This window comes from Ornithodoros turicata, chromosome 1 (assembly GCF_037126465.1).
Source record: "Ornithodoros turicata isolate Travis chromosome 1, ASM3712646v1, whole genome shotgun sequence".
NCBI classification, from domain to species: Eukaryota; Metazoa; Arthropoda; class Arachnida; order Ixodida; family Argasidae; genus Ornithodoros; species Ornithodoros turicata.
Window position 1 is genome coordinate 232169382 of NC_088201.1, and position 20859 is coordinate 232190240.

At 46.1% G+C, this 20859-nt stretch overlaps 1 protein-coding gene across 5 annotated transcripts in view; it reads right to left on the reverse strand.

Annotated features, from left to right (window-relative positions):
• Window positions 1-338: 338 nt before the first annotated feature.
• The window catches only part of LOC135379086 (uncharacterized), a 35117-nt gene continuing 14596 nt past the window's right edge, over window positions 339-20859 (reverse strand). For 4 of the 5 annotated variants that reach the window (XM_064612335.1, XM_064612338.1, XM_064612337.1 and 1 more), the window contains 4 exons: window positions 20081-20218; window positions 17780-17881; window positions 12796-12933; window positions 339-9778 (listed from right to left, as the gene is read on the reverse strand). In XM_064612335.1, the coding sequence (XP_064468405.1) occupies window positions 837-9778; window positions 12796-12933; window positions 17780-17881; window positions 20081-20218 (9320 nt within the window). In that variant the 3' untranslated portion in view covers window positions 339-836. Of the gene's footprint in view, window positions 9779-10700; window positions 10778-12795; window positions 12934-17779; window positions 17882-20080; window positions 20219-20859 lie in introns of those variants that run through there. The other variant, XM_064612339.1, reaches the window with a different exon arrangement.

Here is a 20859-nt window from a genome sequence, read left to right on the forward strand (position 1 = left end):
TAAAACGTGCTGTTCTACATATGGCGGACTCGTACTCTTGACGACTTCCAAGGATGTGCTGACGACCGCACGTTAAGACCCACTGAGCCGATGCGAAGTACTTAAATCAAGGAGAAATGGCCTACTTGTCTTCTATGTAGTATTCATGACCAAAGATTAACACGTGGTATTACCATATGTCGCCAAAAAACGGCCTTCTGAATACAATTACAATAAAATATTTTTGATATGTTGCGTTCTGTTGCGGAAATGTTCCGCGGTGAACGATAGTGGAGCATCCGAAAGACTCGTTAATAAGATTTAATCTAGATGAAAATGACCACACCGGGGAAACAGTATCATAGCTAACAAGATTTATTGCCGAAAAATGCACATGATGGACTCACGGTCTGCATACATACAACCCAAATATATCTTCTTGATATTGTTACACATCATTAGTATCTTGTTGTTATTAATATTATTAATGCTATTATGAGTACTGTCATATCACACGGCGAGAAGGTTAAATGCTATATAACTCGTGACACCGGCCCCATGCGGGCGCTGTTTCACTAGCAGGGGTCATGCCACCAGTAATTAAAGGTTGTTAGGAACAACAGCTTGGTTTAGTCAGGTTGTTGCTAAATAATTTGCAAGCTACACAACATAGATCGCGATGGCCCCATTAACACCCCCTGCAAGATGTCGCCTTTATAAGTAAGAAAATGCCGCAGGGCATGGGAGAAGTATGGATGATACAACAAAGAACGGTAGCAAACAAGAATGGCACCACAGTATGAAAGTGCCCAGCGTTATTGGGTTATGCATGGCAGTCTTATCCCCCAAGAAGCAAATCAAGACATGGATAGATGCGGGCGTATTATTTTCATCATCTGAATGTTGGTGGCGCTCCCGCGGTGTGTCAGAGCCCGATCTGCACGCAGTGTGCCGGAGTTCGAGTGGAGGATAAGAAGCTTTAATATTCGAATCTTTTCAATATTCATTTTGACATTCCGTTGATCTTCTGCCTGCGATGATTCTGTAGTGGCACTTGACATTTTCGTAGCGCTCAACAGTAACGGCGTGTTCTGACTGATGTCACTATCACGTGTTTCTGTGTAAGGCAGAAAGAGCTGCACCAATGCCCAGCAACCTTGGCACACACTTTCAAGCCACATCGTCCCTTTCATCGTTGTACGACCCTCAACACCAACATGAGGCAGACACAATTTAGTCAGAGTCGCGATTGCTTCATTCGCTCTGTCAACCCACACATCAGGAGGGTTCGGCAACGAATCCCACACATCCTCGATCCCTTTACGGCTCTTAGCCATGATCACTTTACGAAGGCTGGCTTTACCGGTGGTCTGACAAAATTCCGTCAGAAATTCATCCCATGATTCGATGCACGCAGCCAACGTAAGAGAAATGCTACGTTTCAAGGAATGCGGGAGGAGCAACTCAACAATGCCATATTCCCCTGCAAGCAGCTCTAGACCGAATGACCGAATCATCATGACCAAACCGAAATCGCCTACTGTAAGGGGAAGCAGCAGCTTCGCCGCTCTCAAGTATCCATGAGAGCAGCAGTGAGCGAGTGGCGTATCTCCATCTTCATGCAGACCGTTGATGCGAGTGTAAGGTATCACATACTTTAGAATCAGAATATCCTGCTCTTCAATGCTTTCAAGGCACTCGATGAACTCTGCTACACTTATAATACGAGAAGCGGGTGGCGAATGAGGAAATATGAGCTTATTCACTGATGAATGCAAGCAGAGAAACTTCATTATGTGAAAGTTGATGACGCACCCTCCTTGTGACAGAGTCCGATCTGCGTCCCATACACCAAAGTCTGAGTGCAGGATAAGCAGCTTTAATATTTGGATCCCTTCAGTGTTCATTTTCACATTCCGTTGATCTTCTGCCTGCGATGATTCTGTAGTGGCACTTGACATTTTCGTAGCACTCAACAGTAACGGCGTGTTCTGACTGATGTCACTATCACGTGTTTCTGTGTAAGGCAGAAAGAGCTGCACCAATGCCCAGCAACCTTGGCACACACTTTGAAGCCACATCGTCCCTTTCATCGTTGTACGACCCTTAACACCAACATGAGGCAGACACAATTTAGTCAGAGTCGCGATTGCTTCATTCGCTCTGTCAACCCACACATCAGGAGGGTTCGGCAACGAATCCCACACATCCTCGATCCCTTTACGGCTCTTAGCCATGAGCACTTTACGAAGGCTGGCTTTACCGGTGGTCTGACAAAATTCCGTCAGAAATTCATCCCATGATTCGATGCACGCAGCCAACGTAAGAGAAATGCTACGTTTCAAGGAATGCGGGAGGAGCAACTCAACAATGCCATATTCCCCTGCAAGCAGCTCTAGACCGAATGACCGAATCATCATGACCAAACCGAAATCGCCTACTGTAAGGGGAAGCAGCAGCTTCGCCGCTCTCAAGTATCCATGACAGCAGCAGTGAGCGAGTGGCGTATCTCCATCTTCATCCAGACCGTTGATGCGAGTGTAAGGTATCACATGCTTTAGAATCAGAATATCCTGCTCTTCAATGCTTTCAAGGCACTCGATGAACTCTGCTACACTTATAATACGAGAAGCGGGTGGCGAATGAGGAAATATGAGCTTATTCACCGATGAATGCAAGCAGAGAAACTTCATTATGTGAAAGTTGATGACGCACCCTCCTTGTGACAGAGTCCGATCTGCGTCCCATACACCAAAGTCTGAGTGCAGGATAAGCAGCTTTAATATTTGGATCCCTTCAGTGTTCATTTTCACATTCCGTTGATCTTCTGCCTGCGATGATTCTGTAGTGGCACTTGACATTTTCGTAGCACTCAACAGTAACGGCGTGTTCTGACTGATGTCACTATCACGTGTTTCTGTGTAAGGCAGAAAGAGCTGCACCAATGCCCAGCAACCTTGGCACACACTTTGAAGCCACATCGTCCCTTTCATCGTTGTACGACCCTTAACACCAACATGAGGCAGACACAATTTAGTCAGAGTCGCGATTGCTTCATTCGCTCTGTCAACCCACACATCAGGAGGGTTCGGCAACGAATCCCACACATCATCGATCCCTTTACGGCTCTTAGCCATGAGCACTTTACGAAGGCTGGCTTTACCGGTGGTCTGACAAAATTCCGTCAGAAATTCATCCCATGATTCGATGCACGCAGCCAACGTAAGAGAAATGCTACGTTTCAAGGAATGCGGGAGGAGCAACTCAACAATGCCATATTCCCCTGCAAGCAGCTCTAGACCGAATGACCGAATCATCATGACCAAACCGAAATCGCCTACTGTAAGGGGAAGCAGCAGCTTCGCCGCTCTCAAGTATCCATGACAGCAGCAGTGAGCGAGTGGCGTATCTCCATCTTCATCCAGACCGTTGATGCGAGTGTAAGGTATCACATGCTTTAGAATCAGAATATCCTGCTCTTCAATGCTTTCAAGGCACTCGATGAACTCTGCTACACTTATAATACGAGAAGCGGGTGGCGAATGAGGAAATATGAGCTTATTCACCGATGAATGCAAGCAGAGAAACTTCATTATGTGAAAGTTGATGACGCACCCTCCTTGTGACAGAGTCCGATCTGCGTCCCATACACCAAAGTCTGAGTGCAGGATAAGCAGCTTTAATATTTGGATCCCTTCAGTGTTCATTTTCACATTCCGTTGATCTTCTGCCTGCGATGATTCTGTAGTGGCACTTGACATTTTCGTAGCACTCAACAGTAACGGCGTGTTCTGACTGATGTCACTATCACGTGTTTCTGTGTAAGGCAGAAAGAGCTGCACCAATGCCCAGCAACCTTGGCACACACTTTGAAGCCACATCGTCCCTTTCATCGTTGTACGACCCTTAACACCAACCTGAGGCAGACACAATTTAGTCAGAGTCGCGATTGCTTCATTCTCTCTGTCAACCCACACATCAGGAGGGTTCGGCAACGAATCCCACACATCCTCGATCCCTTTACGGCTCTTAGCCATGAGCACTTTACGAAGGCTGGCTTTACCGGTGGTCTGACAAAATTCCGTCAGAAATTCATCCCATGATTCGATGCACGCAGCCAACGTAAGAGAAATGCTACGTTTCAAGGAATGCGGGAGGAGCAACTCAACAATGCCATATTCCCCTGCAAGCAGCTCTAGACCGAATGACCGAATCATCATGACCAAACCGAAATCGCCTACTGTAAGGGGAAGCAGCAGCTTCGCCGCTCTCAAGTATCCATGACAGCAGCAGTGAGCGAGTGGCGTATCTCCATCTTCATCCAGACCGTTGATGCGAGTGTAAGGTATCACATACTTTAGAATCAGATTATCCTGCTCTTCAATGCTTTCAAGGCACTCGATGAACTCTGCTACACTTATACTACGAGAAGCGGGTGGCGAATGAGGAAATACGAGCTTATTCACCGCTGAATGCGAGCAGAGAAACTTCATTATGTGAAGGTTGATGACGCTCCCGCCGTGTGACAGAGTCCGACCTGCGTCCCATACACCGAAGTGTGAGTGCAGGATGAGCAGCTTTACTATTTTGATCTCTTCAATGTTCATTTTCGCATTCCGTATATCTTCTGTCTGCGATGATTCTGTAGTAGAACTTAACCAATTCGAAGTACTCAGCACTAACGGCGTGTTCTGACTGACATCAACATCACGTGCTTCTGTGTAAGGCAGAAGGAGCTGCACCAATGCCCAGCAACCTAGGCGCACACTTTCAAGCCATATAGTCTTTTTCTTTCTTGTACGACCGTTCACATCAACATGGGGCAGAGAACGTTTAGTCACAGCCGCGATTCCTGGGTTCGCCACAGCAGCGATATTCCAGCGAAACCACACATCAGGAGAAATCCTCAACGAATGCAGAAAATGCTCACTCTCTGTAATATGCTCATCCATCAGCGCTTTATAAAAACTGGCTTGACGAAGGGGCTGACAAAATTGTGTCTTAGTTTCATACCATAATGCGATGCCGTTAGCAAACACACGACAAATGGTACTTTTCGATGAATGCGGGACGAGCAAATCAACAATGGCATATCCCCCTTCACGCATTACTGAAGGGAAGTATCTGATCCTCATCAATGAGCCGATATCGACTACTGTAAGGGGAAGCAGCAGCTTCGCCGCTCTCAAGTATCTAGCATTGCAGGAGTGAGCGAGTGGCGTATAGCCATTTTTATCCGGAGCGTTAATGCGAGTGCGAGAGATCAGATACTTTAAGATATCCTCCTCTTCTGCTTTTGCAACATAATGGACTGACATTACTTCACTTATAGAACGACACGTGACTAACATGTAAAGAAGCACTTCCTTAAAAACGGTAAAGTTGTCTGTACGCTTTATACACATCATCAGAGCAGCCTTGCCGTCCATGTCAAGAGAGTCGATGCCGCAATGAAGAATTAGCAGTTTCGCTATGTCAACATCACACGTTCGACGTCTGTCCTGTGAAACTATGTCGTTCACTGTTATGCGAAGCGTAGTCGTACCGCGTTCGTCACTTCCATCCATGTCAGTGTAAGGAAGCATTAGTCTCACTACATCTAAGTCCGCACAGCCTACGCATGCTTGGAAAGTCGTTCTGCCGTAATGCCTACGAGGATCATTGGTATCAGTGTGAGGAAGAAAAGATTTCGTCACTCCAGCGCGCCTCGAAACAACACTCTGATACAAGAGGTTCGCCTTAATAGAGGGGCGGGTCAAGAGATGGGGGAGTAGAAGTTCTGCGTCATCAGAATTCTTCACGTCTAAAGCTGCCGTCGTTAATTCTGGACCCGAGTTGTCAAATATCCACCAATCATGGACCGACGCTAGAGGAAGTAGATGCCTCAGGACGTTTGTATGACCGACATAAGCGCAACTCTGAAACACAGTCATACCATAAATGTCGCGTACGTTTAGTGAGGAATACGGCAGAAGTACCTCGACAATGTCAAGTTCGCCAACCCTGACAGCGACATGCAAGGGTGTACGCTTGTTATTATGCCTAATACAATCAATATCCATCGGGATATGTACAGTGGCTGCTGAAGAGCGCACGTTTTTCGTGGAATGTTTTATCTCTCTCTTGGGGCAAGTCTCGGTAGGGCACATCTTATTTTTGCAAAACATTTTAAGCAGCACAGATAAAAGCCCCTTAAGTCGCTTGTCGATTACGATCATTAAAATTGATCTCGAAAGCTCAGTTTCAGTCGTAATGTTGCTGGCCGCTGTTGGAATTTCATCAGACCAGTTAATAGTAGAAGTACCAATACGAGCACAGAAGACGTCTAGTGTTTCCCATGAACGAATCTGGTCAGCATACCTGAGAGGTGTCATCCCCAGCATATCTCTCTGTGTCAGCACTTCGTTAAAAGCAAGACACTTTAAGACGTCTTGATTACCATGCAGTGCAGCGACATGCAGAAGTGTTCTTTGGAAGTCGTCTAGAGCGAAACCATTTGCTGCAGATGCTTTAAGATTTTCAATGTCGTTATTCATAATACTGCAATGCACTGAGTGTCCTTCCGCTGCGAATCCATCCAAGAAGGTCAACATGCCGTCATAGGCAGAATCACCGTACATGTTCGAAACGATAGTTCTCACGTCTTCGTCGCCTTTATCATGCGCCTTCTTTAACCTCTTGAAGATCGAATATGCTGCTAAAAACTCGGCGAAGCTGTGGTGCACAAAACGAGGGGCACCATTCCTCAGTTCCTGTATTAGGCCGTGTTTCTGCTTGTTCACTTTGACCTCCATGGTTAGTCGTCCCTCGTTTTCGAGGAGACTGCATTCACTTTCACTCAGGAGTCTCGTGAGATCGTCCTCGGAAAGAACAGCCTTCAGTGCTAGTAGCTCGTGATCGTGGTAAAATATCTCCTTCAACCTCTCGTTATCATCTTTGTTTGCGGCTTTTGTTAATACTTCACACTTTTTTTCTTTGCGATATCGCAGGTATTTGTACTCTACGAACAATCTGTACACCAATAGACGTGTATAGCAGTCACCGCAGTTGCACATGCGTTGCATCAATTCCCAGTAGTCAAGGTCATACGCTTTGCCTTCCTCCAGCTCAGTTACCAGTCTGAGAAAGAGAGGATTTCCTAGAAGGTAGTTAGCTTTTACTCTAATATGACGAAGGATGCTTTGGGACGTCTTGTCATTGATCTTTGTATTCGGTTCATACGGTGGTATTTGATCAGCGTATTCCTTATATTTCTGCTTGAATTCAGCTTGATCTTCCTCAGAGAACGGAATCATGCAGAAGGCTACCGAGTGGATTTCGTCTTCTGCCGGTTTTCTATGCAGCGTGCGTGTAAAAATCAAGATCTTAAACACGTTTCCTTGCGTTAAACGCTTCGCGAAATCAAGGATGATTTTTCGACTAGTCTCCTGAATTTCGTCAACGGCGTCGAAAATGACCCAGATGTTAAACGGACTTCCCTTGGTGACACTTTGTTGGAACAGTTGAAACTCTTCTCCGCTTGTCTTCACGCCACACAACTTCGCAAACTGCTTGAAATTGGTGCCACCAGTTTCTTCAATCAACATTGTAGTCGCTTCTTGCGTGTTCGGGTAATTACTGACATAAAGTACCCATCCTTTCTCGTCCGCTTTCTTTATTTCTCCGCAAAGTTTCGTTGCCAGAACGGTTTTCCCCATTCCTGGGTCTCCAGAGACAACGATGACCTTCCCACTTGTTTTAAGCAGAGAATTCGCGGAGTAAATTTCTTTCCCAGTCATGGGAAGGTGACTTACAGCACCATTTGACTTTTTCCATATGAACCGTTCTTCGTGAAATTTTAGGAGGTGGACTGTCTTCCCCTTGTAGTATTCATGCTCAACAAGGGCCTCGTACTCACTGTCACTCTCCAGAATGACAATTTCTTGGAACTTGTCCAAGTCGCTCATTCGTTTCACAGTAAGACCCGCAGGTAGAAGTGAGTGGAGTGTCTCCTTGGAACAGCCGAAGACAGCGAAAGCGTCGTCCTGAGGACGACCTGTGATCTTGTGCAAGTCAACCACAACAGACCTTCCACACTTTTGCTCAATGTAGCACTCGCTTATATTTTTCGGAAGTTCTTGTAGTTGTGGCCCTAAAAATAAGGCTTTTCCTCTGCATAGCGTCAGAAATGTATCCTCCTGACATATTTCCAGGAAGCTACTGACATCCAGAATGTCTTGAATCAATGTCTCTTCGCTGGAAGACTGAAGAGAGATCCGTGATTTCTGGATAATGGCACTCTTACACTCGGACGTGACGTTCCCAAATGTGGCGCTGTGTATGACGTCAAAGTAAATTCCGCTGACATGTGACGAGGTCCTCTCAACTTCTTGGAGACAGTGCTCCAGGTTGCTCTCCGATGTCAGCAGAACAATTTTCGTGCCGGTGACGCGATGCAGCTCTTTCCACAGTTCAAGAATCTCTTTGAGGTCACTTTTACCGTCACACGACACAAGCAAAAAGCTGCACTTATTCTTGACTAGTACGAACTTCGTTCTCTGACACCAACGCGATGCTTCGAGAAACAGGTACGGAACTGTTGCAGATCTTAAGAGGTCGTTGACCATTGCCTCGAGGAAGGTTATATTTGACGCTATGAGGACAACAAGTGGCCCACGTTGTAGAGTAGATTCATCAAGTCCGGCCTCAAATTCTATTCCAAGTTCCTCTGTCGAGGATGCCTTGCCTAATTTTCCGTTTTCTTCCTTGATGATCTCAATGTCCTTGATGGGACAGCCGTTCCGTATGCACTGTTCCATATCTTCGAGGACCTGCGTTTTGTAGAATTGGTAGAGCCTCGGGACTTGCTGTTCCAGAATAGCGTTCGCTTCAGTAGGACACAGAGCAAGAATATGGGGTACTCGAACTATTAATTCTGGTTCGTCATTCCCTTGAAATGCCAATTGTAAGATTTCATGTAAGTCTCCCTTTCGACCTCTGACATCGTTGACGATGTCTGCGTAGCGCTCTCTGCTCATCGCATCCGAACTCCGGTACGGCTTTGCTTCATTTCCGTATACAAGAAAAACAGCCAAATGACACAGTTCATGAATTAGTGTCCCTGCAACTTCTTTCGTGCGATCTTCCGAGACGTGTGATGGTTCCGCCCGAAGTCCTTTGGCTCCGACTAAGATGTCTTCTTTTTCTGGATCAGTTAAGCCATACTCAGTTCTGCTGCCCCCCGCCATGCACTGGATGTGTACTTGTTCAAAGTCGAAGTGAATGCTCAAATAAGGGGCCATTGAAGCTACGTTCAAAACAGGCGTGAGTAAATCGCTGCTGTCGAGGGCACCATACAAGTTATCCAGAATTTTGCCAAATCCGTCAAAATCGGCTAGGCTCTTCGATCTGCTCTTGAGGAAACTGAGGTGAGATCCTCTGGATGCCATTGCAAAATTTTGTTGTCGCACGAGTTCGCTCTTTTCGAGAGGATTCAGGTTTTCGAGGTAATGTTGTTCAGCACGGTGCCTGAATATGCATTTCTGCGACCGCAGTAAGACATACAAGTTGAACGCGGTTTGGCTCAGAGCTCTATACATAGCTGACTGCTTTGTATGTGGATTCATCCATATCTTTAGTCGTGGTTCTGCTCGCAGACACTCTCGCACTCGCTCGACATCTCTCCTCTCAATGGCACCGTGCATCTCAGTCCTAATAGCCTCAGTCTCAGGAGATTCCTCTAACGCTATTGATTGTCCATCTTGCCCTGTCAAAAACATCGCGGCTGACTTGTGCGCAGATGTGCCTGAACCACATGTACCTGAAAAGTGATAGGACGAAAGCAATCAATTACAGCAAGGTTACCATAATTTTCTTTCAGTCCGGCAGTGTCACATGGGTTGGTAGCGTGTCGTGCTATGTTGAAGATACGAAACCGTGGATCAACATAAACAACTTGGCGGAGTAGAAGCTGATTAGAGACGCCGTATTCGCGGCGGACGGCGATATGTATATCCTGGCCGTCCAAATACATGCTTTCAGCTGCATGCACTTTCGGTAACGTATGTTGGTACGCACATGCGGGTTGCTAACGTGTCGCGAATATTCGCAGTGGAGGCATAGGCGTCTGACTTTACTATACTTCCGAGAAGAACGTTGTACATGATGAGGCTCGCTGTCGTCGGTCTAATGTCCTAATAACCTGAAAGCGTTCCCAAAGGAAGGAATCTACGAATATGGGCAGCTGTGGGTTTGCCTTACCGTCCTGCTTGACTGAGACCACTCTGCGAACTCAAATATATTTGAGAATCATCTACCACCATGCCCGCGTAATTTTCCCAAGGTTGTTGAACGGATCACAGTTGAGGACGATATAAAGTTGGGATAATGGGATATATACTGGCTGGTATGATTTCAGGGCAAGTTAAGGAAGCCTCAAGTCGGTAAAATCAATCGAGGGTTTGTTTCACGCAATTTGTCCTTCGCATTGTTCACACAAGTTATGCAGAACAGATAGGTATTTACCGGCTTCCTGGAAAGCGACGCAGATTTGTTTATATCGTTATTGCAGGAAGGCATTAAAATATGCTAGCTTTCTTCTATCTTCTATAACCACGTAAAGACAAAACACACAGACGCACACGGGCAGACGCGACAGAGATACAGACGGACGCACGAACAGACGGACACATGGACAGAACACACATTGAAAACACTAAGGTGTAATGGATAAACCAACGAACCTGGGGCCGTCTGAGTAAAAGTTGAGCACCAGTCTCATACTGATTCTCAATAGCCTTGCCAGCGTTTCTTGCATGCGCACCAAGCGCGTGCTCCATGATGATGATGATGATGATGAATCACTGCCAAGGCTATTGACAATTAGTCTGAGACTTGTGCTCAAGTTCTTCGCAAAAGGCCCTGGTCTTTTTTTTTTAAATGCGAGTTGCGTCTGCGCGCATTTTAACAAAACCAGACAGGGAAACGCATTTTGGGGAGGGTAACGCGGCTTTTAAACCTTTCGTTGGTAGAGTATTGCCTCTGGCGATGAACCCCCTCCACTCTTCATCTCAAAATAAAGTTGCTGTTGTTAAACCTCGAGTTTTTGTATATGTGCTACCTTCATCTATATTAAATGACAAAAAAAAAGAAGAAGAAAAAACGGTGTCCACCGAGTGGTAGATAAGCCCACAGACTACGGCAGATTATTAATGCATTAGCAATGGAGTCATCGCTAGGCAAGAACCGCGGCGTGTTCTGTCCGTAGCCACTGACGGAGAGACGGGAGAGGAGTAGAGTATACCTCGAGGATCATACCCCGAGGATGCCCAAGTGGATATCCCGACGTAGTGGCAGTGACAGGTGCAGCTGTGGTGGTCGACAGTTTCAGGTGTGTCTACGTTGGCGCGCCATGTTCTATGAAAGCTGTAGGGAGGACCAGAGACGAAAGAAGGTTGAGGCTGGCATTCGGGAACGCAAAGCTAAATAGGACCAAGCACGAACGGCCCGATCGCCTACGGACGCTGTCTTGCGTTAGCGTGGTGGAGCGTCTGCTGAGGGTCGCTGAATGGATGTGTAGCATTGTGAAGGGGAGTTCAAAATAGGGTTTAAGTTTTAACGCGACGCCGGCAGTGCAGGTGCAGCTGTGGTGTTCGACACTTTCAGATGTGTCTGCGTCAGCGTGCCATGGACTATAAAAGTTGTGCGGATGATTGTCCGCGAAACAAGGCTGAGGCTGCCAGACGGCGCCGCCAAGCTGAATAGGAGCAAGTCCGAAAGGCTCGTGTGCCTAAGTATGCTCAAAAAGCGATAAAACCCCAGTACAGGGGACCCAGACAGACAAAACAGACGAAGCGCTGACTGACAAAAAAAAAAAAAAAGAAAAACTTTTAAACCTCAATATGCAATTTCGGGTTAGAGTTGTGCAGGGTCGTGTAGCGTTGTGAATGGTAGTTGCAAAAGGGATTTCAAGTTTTAATGCGAACGAATTTCCGTCGTATCTACTAGTGGACCGACCATATATTTTTTTAATCTACGTAACTAAAGCAGTTGCTCGACTTTGATAGACGTAATTAATGCGTTGTGCACGACGTAGTACACACCGTAGTATTCAAGCGGTACTCTGCAACTAAACCACCACAAAAGATGTGGTACACCCGTAATCTTTGGGACGTCAGGAACATGTGTACGAAATATCTCGGTGCAAAACTGCGAAACTGCAAAAAACTCAAACGAATTATTACGGATCGAGCGCTTCGCCTTTGTGAAGCGAGGGGGCGCAGAAAGCAACACAGTGCTGACATCATTCAGCATCCTGCAATGGAGAAAGAATCCAGGCTTGGAAGCAGACAACAATGCTAGGTGACGTAACGGAATCCTCCCCAGGAAAATCCGTCTCCGTATGGAGCTCTGTTTTCCGCTCTTGGCATTTCGGTTTCAGTTTGCAATTGTCATCATTTACGAATTAATTACTCGCGCAAAATGAAGGCGAATGTTGTATTCGGTATCAAGAGGGTTGGTCGTGTTCGCTATGATACTCATCTAATCTCTTTCTCGAATCCTTGCGAAGTCTCCCTTTCAGGAATAACAGAATTGTGTATGTGTGTTCATCCGACTGTTCACACGGTCGTTCATTCTGCATGATTAGTAAACATGACATTAGGTGCATTGCCGAGATTAGAAAAATAAAGTAGTCTGTGACCTGCTTAAAATGTAACTTCTGAATCATCGAGAAAATCATATTGGCATTATCTACGCCATTACGTTCCACGCACGAATGCTAACGATGAATATACGAAGACCGAATCCTTTGCCTCAGTTCAATGGTGTGTAGCTCACCTTTGCGCCCTTTCCACTGTTCCAGCGCTTTCTTCAATTCCGTGACGTGAAGTGAGTTTCGAGCCATGCCAACAATGTCGATGAACTCTTGGAACTCTTCTTCCGTCGCGTCAAGAAGCTGCTGCACATTGTCCCCGCCTAAGGTCAATTTCAACACTTACGTTAAACAGGTGCAATCTCATGTCTCATGAAGACGATTTACTAAGTGCACTGTAGAGCATGAAAGGCACTGCTCTACGAGTGACATAAATTGACCTCTTGATTTATTGATTTATTGGTTATTAGTTAGAGGCCCGCTTACGGGCATCACATAACAGAGGTGGCACGCATACACTCATAAAACTCTGCAAGAAGGCAAATCCACAATGCAATGCAGTGTAATAGGAAATCTCAGGGTAATCAAATATACAAGTAATAGTGATCAGGTATAGACCGGACAATACAACAGCATCATGCCAATACAAAGCACTAGATAGTGGTGAGATGGAGACACACCGAGTCAATACAACGAACTGCAGTGAAACAGTGGGTGGCATGGTGAAGGAAAGACTAATTATGGCATTTCTAATTTCCAGTTGATCTCGAGTAGCGAAGACGCTTTGTGGATGCTCGTTCCAGCACTTCGCCATGCGGCAACAAAAGGAATAAAGAAAATAATTGCGGTTGCAGTGTTTTAACTTGACCTTGAGGGAATGATCTAGACTCGGAGATACGAATGCGGCTCAACATATCCGTACTCGAGCGACAATTATAAAAAGTGCGATGGAGGCGGCAGATACCGGATATCTTTTTCGCTGAAGAAAGGTAAATAGGGATCGATCGGTTTTCATAGCGGAAACACTACTCTCTTTGTTATAGTAACTTAAAATGAATCGAGCGGCTTTGTTTTGTATAGCTTCTATCATTGGTTTATAAGTCGGACAGCGTGTCCCACTTCAGGGCGGCCTTATGTCATGCGACTGGCCTAAAAGACTCATTGTAACCATGACAGCGCTCTCGGACATTCTCACCATAACGACCAGGATCGCCATCGCCCCTCCGATTTTCACGTCATATCTCATCATCGCCATCACTCGATCATATTAGGCCCCCTATATAGTACGGGGTAGCGTTCCACTCCTGGAGTGGAAGATCTCCCCACTTCATCGTGAGAATATAATTGTTGTTGAGCAGTATATGGTTGTTGGGCTAGTTGGTGCATTGCAGTACAGAGGAATGCGCTAGAATAGACGACCATAAGGTAGATGCAGACAGGACGAGCGCTTACTTACAACTAATTTTAATTGGTATCAGCCGAAGATATACAGGTTGAAGGAAGCAAAAGAGTATAACCGGTTCAGTTCAGTGATTACAATCGAGTAACAAGTAACAAGGTTATCTCTCGGAAGATCATGTGCAAGTATATCGAAGTGTTGTTAGCACATTTTTCACTTAGTTTCCTTATATGATAGGCTTCTACTATCTCCCGTGCTGTCGCATCCCTGCTCATGCACAATATTTTTGACTCCTTTCAAATCGGTTTCCACGTGCAGCTTTTACAGTGGGCTGGCAGATGTACTAGGGAGGTATTTTATACGGACAGTTCATGTTCACGTAACCTTTGATTCACACACCGGCCGGTCCGTCCTACATATACCCTACTACAGGTGACGGGTATAAGACACACAACTCCCACCGCGCACTTCGCGTACACATTGTGGTGATTCTTGCCGCATCCCTCATTTTTTTTGTTGTTTTTTCTCCCCAAATATGCGAGCACATAGCCTGCCCAACTATGAAGGGGTTGAGGACACTACCGGAATACCGTGTCTGTTGGCCACCTTCTTCCAATTGTGTGATGACTTGTGCACATATGGTAGAATCCCTGGACTTTTTCTATGATTGATTTCTTGTCTTTTTCTCTCCCTCTCGCCTAATACTTCTTTGCTAAAGACTCCGCGCTTACCATCAGCACAGATGGAGAGTATCCCGCCCCCTTCAGTCTGTCAAACTGTTAATTGAAACATTCCTCCATGCCACGAGGGCAGGAGTTTTTGAGGGAGGACTCTATGCAGTTAGTAGCTATGGCTCGCTTCACCGTCTCGGAGTGCGAAGAGTCATAGGGCAACAGTCCTTTGTTAGTCCTAGGTCAGTAGTGCCAGCACAAGTGTGGTAATGTCTTCTCTTCATATTAATTTATTTATAAATCTGTATGTTAAGCGCTAGGAACGCGGAAGTCAGTCCTGGAAATGGGAGGCAGCGCTGATTCGCTGATTCAGGGCTCTATTCGTCAGTGCCACGAGAAGAAAGACGCTTACTATTATCAGTCTGAGGAGGCCGTCATGTTCTGTGTCAAACATGCGCATTGGTGGGTAGTTATAACACGGTGCACAGGGTACGTGAGACATCTACGTCTTCAGTTGTTAAGACTGAGGTAAAATACGTACTCAGCACATTAACACATTCATAACTCGGCACAGAAGTGCCATTAGATGGATATATCGTGCGAATATCTGATGTATTATGCGGGCGAGATCGAACTCTAAAACCTTCTGGGGTTGCTTCGTAATATTGACTGTAAGGCTGGTCAATAAAATACAGATTTATCGGTTTGCAAAGCAACCACAACCTCCTGTTCCGCTTTACAGTGATGTTGCCACACCAGGGGAGAGTGTCTTTGTATTTGCACTTGATTATGTATTCGCTGCGAGATCGACCTATAGGGGGCGACAGCGTCACCTCTTTAGTGTGGACAACACTCCGACCGATGTTCGGAGTTGATGGTTCTTTTCCCTAATTATTGCTTATATTCACCGGGAGATCACTTGGGCTGCGATGTACGATACGGTTCGGTTCCCCAATGCTCAACCTACAGCGCTGAATGCGGAAAATAAACGTGTAAAAGCAGACGACGCGAGGGAGCTACCCACTCTACGGTAGTTCGTCGTTCCTCCGCAGTGCGCCGACACTAGCGATCCGTTCAGTCTTGGGGCGCATATGTGCAGCTACTTATTCCATAAGAAAGTGATCTGCCCCGTTCCGTACATATGGTATTTATTTTGATTTCGTGTTAGCGCCGCGAAGCAACTGTGACTATGAACGGCCTAAAGAACTGGGTGGTCGGAGAGAGGACAGCAGGAAGGAGTGGGGGTCACGGGAGGTTAGTGTGCGTCCTGGACCGACTTCAAGGGTAACAGTGCCGACATTCGTCTCACTATACATCGTGAAGTGAAGTGAACTAACGTTTATTATTGGGTTTTGCGACTTAGGGTTTTTCGCACGCAACATGCGTGTGCATTGATAAGCCTGAGGCTCCGCGTGATAAGCAGCTCTCAATTATGCTTCAGAAGATGTGCTCGTGACTAAACGCACTTGTGTGGTGTCCTTGCACATAGGCTAAAAAATGCGAAGCTGTAATCTATAGGGCTAAATTTTGTGGCAAAAATTTGAACCACCCGACGGATCCACGTGGTTACAAAGCCCTTCCTGCTCCAAGAGACCGCCCTGGTGAGTCATTGGTAACACATCAACTTGCTTGCGGGGTCGAACCAAGCCAACTACGCCACCAATTTGATGGGGAGTTGCTTGATCCTGTTCCACTGCTAGGGGCATGAATGTCCGAAAGCACATATTCGAACTCAAGTCATCTGAGGTCCGATCTCCGTTTGTGAGGATCACATCATGGTTGTATGGCGACGTAGCATATTAAATTATGCAATTACCGGCCTCGGTGGTTCAGTCGGTAGCGTGTAAGCCTTCTGATCTCGAGATCGCGGGTTCGAACCCAGCCGAGGACGCCAGCAACTCGGTGGAAGGGTACAAGTTGCTTTGACACGCCGTCTTCCGCGAGGGACGTTAAATAAGGGGTGCCGTGTGATGAGCTTTCATCGCACGTTAAAGAACCCTCACGTGGGCAAAAGCAATCCATAGAGCGACCACTGTGGCGTCGCTCATGATCTCAGTTGTCTCGCGACTTCAACACCCAATTATTATTATTATTATTATTAAAATGATTCAATTATTGTTGTATACGGAATAGGAAGGGCATATGTGGTTGTCCTAAGCGTATACGCGTGTGCTAGGTTAGAGTTAGTTTTGCAACATATTATTACACTGTACGGTTACATTTGTCCTTTTTTGTTTCCACAGTCTTCTCAGGCAGCACAATGTACTGAAAGTCGAGTGCAATAGGGGTGGTCTTTAGTTTCGGGAGTCTGTTCAAGGCCTTCCACCTACCCGTCCACCCGACTTTCAGTACATCGTGCTGCTTGGGTTAGGGCTGTTTGTCAGGCAAGGGTATGTACTATCAAAAACGCTATAGAACGCCTCCTAGATAGTAGAAGGCCTGCGCACTGCCCTATTCACGGAGGCCTGCGTGAGCTTTGCGAGCTGCTTCGAGCTTCTCTCTTGTTCGTTCTTTCAATGACGTCATAGCAGCATCCACAGCAAGCCTTGATGTGTAACGCTATGTCACGTGGGGCGCGGGCCTGATGCTATCTAGGAGGTGTTGTATCAGCTCGCTTCCTTTTTATCTATTTTATCGAGTTCCTTACGTTCTGTACACCGTACACGTCGACTTGTTGACACCGTGAGAGTACGCCCTGCACAGTTTCCATTATGTTTCCAGATAGTCGCAGATTATTCAAATAAATTGGGGGTGTAATCTGCGAGGCAACTATGATCCTAAACTCGCTCACAATTTTGCCCACCCATCAGTTGCGTTTCCCTCGTTGGATTTCAGCACGTGCTTCAAGCTATTCAGCTAAAATCGCAATGGACGACGTGCCGGGCGACGCATACGGGTGTCGTAGAAGAGTTCGTGCCGTTTCAGATCCGAGGCAAAGTTGTCGGACGTGCCCACAGTTCCACTGATTCATCGAGGCCGGCGTCAGAAAAAAATCGTTCGGCGAACCGTTCAGCACGCATTGTTTTTAACCGTTACAAAACAACCGAAGTACCTGTGCGCTTGCTATGTGCGGTGACACGAGGTCGCATTTTGGCTCACCTTCCTCGATGAACTTGTCGTAGTAGGCGAGGAGATCCGCTCGCTGAAGCAGTTCGTAAACTTCACGCTCCGATTCGTTTCTCGGAATGGACGTCATTACGGCTGCAAAGTAAGTTCACAGTGAGCGATACACAAGCAAATGTGAGAAGAGTGAGATTTTAAATTGTTCGTTAAGATAAGATAAAATCAAAATGTCAGCATAAAATAACTGTCAATAATGAATACGTAAGCTACTGAATCAGAAAGAGGAAGAATATGAGTAGAAGAGGACGTAACTCTTCATAAAATCGTGCGGTCAACGACATTTGCTCTTAACAGGTTTTTGCCACCTCCTGATGTGCATGTCATGTAACCTAAGTTTAATTATGTAACTTTTCGCGAAGTGAACTCGGAAATTTTCCAAGAAAATGTCACTTTTTACGCCACCAATATGAAGAGCGTGCCGAATTAAGCTTACATGCACATTAAGCTCACATTAGATGCAAGTCACGAGGTAGCAAAAACCTAGTAAGAACAAATGCCGTTGACCTTATGACCCTAGGTGGCGTAGTTTTTTTTTTTTTTATTAGAATTCAATGACACGTTTTCTGGGGCATTCTGTGTTTATCAGAGAAGGTTCTCCAATACTATGAGGACCTGCATTCCAAGTTTAACAACGAAAGAGAAATAGACACGTAGAACATCATCGGTGCGAATCTCGAAACGCACCTAGCTAGGAAATGGGGGAGGCATGGCGGTCAAAGGCGTTTGCGGGTCACCATGTGTATCTCTCGCGACTGAGGTCACGTGCTTAAGGCAGCCTGTAGAAACTGCTCAGGGTCGTGCTCTTATGACGTCAGAACTGGACGTGAGATGATATGCAACATTTGCGATCACTGATTCACTGACTTTCCACCCATCAGTGAATTTGTTGTTCGAAGCTCCAGAGAAGCACTCGGTCATAAAAGGGCACAAGGACTAATATATCTTGAGCCCACCCGAGAAGGGAGTCAGGAGTATGTTGGAGATATGCACCTTACACTCCTTTGCGATTTCTCTGCGCGAGCGGTTCTCAACACCCTTTTGCTCACGTATGCACCCGTTTTACTGTCCATCAAGGCGTTATCCCCTACTCATATTAGCTCCAAAGCGATACGCGCATAAATGTTGAGGTATCTTATTGCTTTTTCAGCGTATTATAAGTAAGTATTACTTATAGAACAAGACAAGTTGACTCTCCCACCTGCGGCCACTGTGGTGCTCTCGAGAATCTGGAGCACTTTCTTCTTCATTGAACCCACTACCAACCTTCCCGAACTGCACTCTCCGAGTCCCTTAGTCAGCTGGACTCTCGCCCCTTCTCCCTATCGAAATTGCTTGGTCCCTGGCTGAATCTAGTCCAGCAACGATCTGTGCTCAAAGCTCTTTTGGCATTTCTGGACACCGTCGGACTTCGATCGTTATTGTGAAGGGGCTCATTATTTCATTCCCCACATCCCCACGAGCAATGGGGTAGAGTATCGCCTCTGGCGATGAGCCTCCCCACTCTCCATCTCGAAATAAAGTTGTTGTTGTTTACTTGTAGCGAGTGCCCTACCGCTCGCGCCGAGAAGACATGTCCATCTAGAAACTGCCATGAACTACCCGTGATGCGTCCTTGGTGAGGGAGATGTCCTGCTAATGATGCACTACGCAAGTGCGAGCAGGTGGCGATTGGAAGTGAATGCTGTGGTGTCGTGTCCCCATTTCAATCCCAAATTCAGGGACACCTTATCTGATTTATTTCATGAGTAACCTTTGTGCTATCTTATCTGTCACTATCTCTACAGAGTCTGTGGATTGTTCTATGTTGCCTTTTTTCCCTTTTGTTCTGATTTGCTTCCCAATGATGTACAGCGCCTCCCCTCTTCAATGTTTCATGGCCATGAGGGTATCGAAATAAATAAATAAATTAATTCATCCCCCAAGTAGAAAATATCTGCTGAGGCACATGCCCTTACTAACCTCAACCTGTGCGTGCTCCGAAAGGTCAATGACATCTTTTGTGGATCGTGGGTTGTTGGTGAGCACGACTAAAACAATTAAAAGCATCGCGGAGATTGAAGTAAATGAAACGTAAAGCAAAATACAACTGTTTTAAAATGCCACATAATATCTTCTTACTATGTGCTCAGCATACGACCTGGGAATCGACGGATAACGCACGTGCAACCGACATGCCCTTGGCCATTATGGATCGCGTATGAATAATACCATGGAGTGTGAGGAGCATGTACACGAAAAATGAATGGTTTTACCACAGCCCGGGATATCTTCAATTACCTGCATGGCCTGACCGCTGTCTGAGTGCGGTCTTCAATCTTTTCACGTGAAGGGGCTTCCTGGTCATGTTTACCTGGTCGGTGAGTGCCTGGAACTCTTCGTCGGTTGAGTCACAAAGCAGCTGCACATTGTGTGCACCTGAGAACAAATCGAACACCGAGGTTAAAAATCGTTAATGCCCCGGACGCGATAGACGCATCTCTGTCGTAGAAGTCCCTGCCCGGTACGAAAAACGAATCTTTTGCCTTTGTCTCGCATTAAATAGTTTTATGATGGCCTGTAGCAGGGCTCGGCAACCTCTGCAATCCCAAAGGTCCCATTTTCACTCCTTTTCGTAGTTTTTCTTCAGGGAACGAAAAATATTTAAACCCATTCTAAAATAAGTATTCTTCAATTACTTCTTAAAATGTCAAGTAAACCTATGTGAGGGAACACGAAACGACATGACTAAAAAGGATGAGACCAACACAGCTTTCTGGTCATTTCGTTTTGTGTTCCCTTCCACTGGCAGTTTTAGAGGCTTTAATGGGATACTAAAATCCAAAAACAACTTGCACTCAAATGAAAGTCTGTGTTTGAATTAGTGTAACGCAAGCAAAATTAGTTTACACAACGCTACCGTTTAGAAAGAAAACGCAAAACAGATCCTTCTCTGGCGCCAGTGAATAGGATCCACAGGAGGCAAACATTGGCGGCATCCAATGACACAGCAGGAGAAGCGCGGGCTTACCTATCGTGGTCGTGTGGATTTGGAACGGGTCTCATCATAGTGTTCCGTA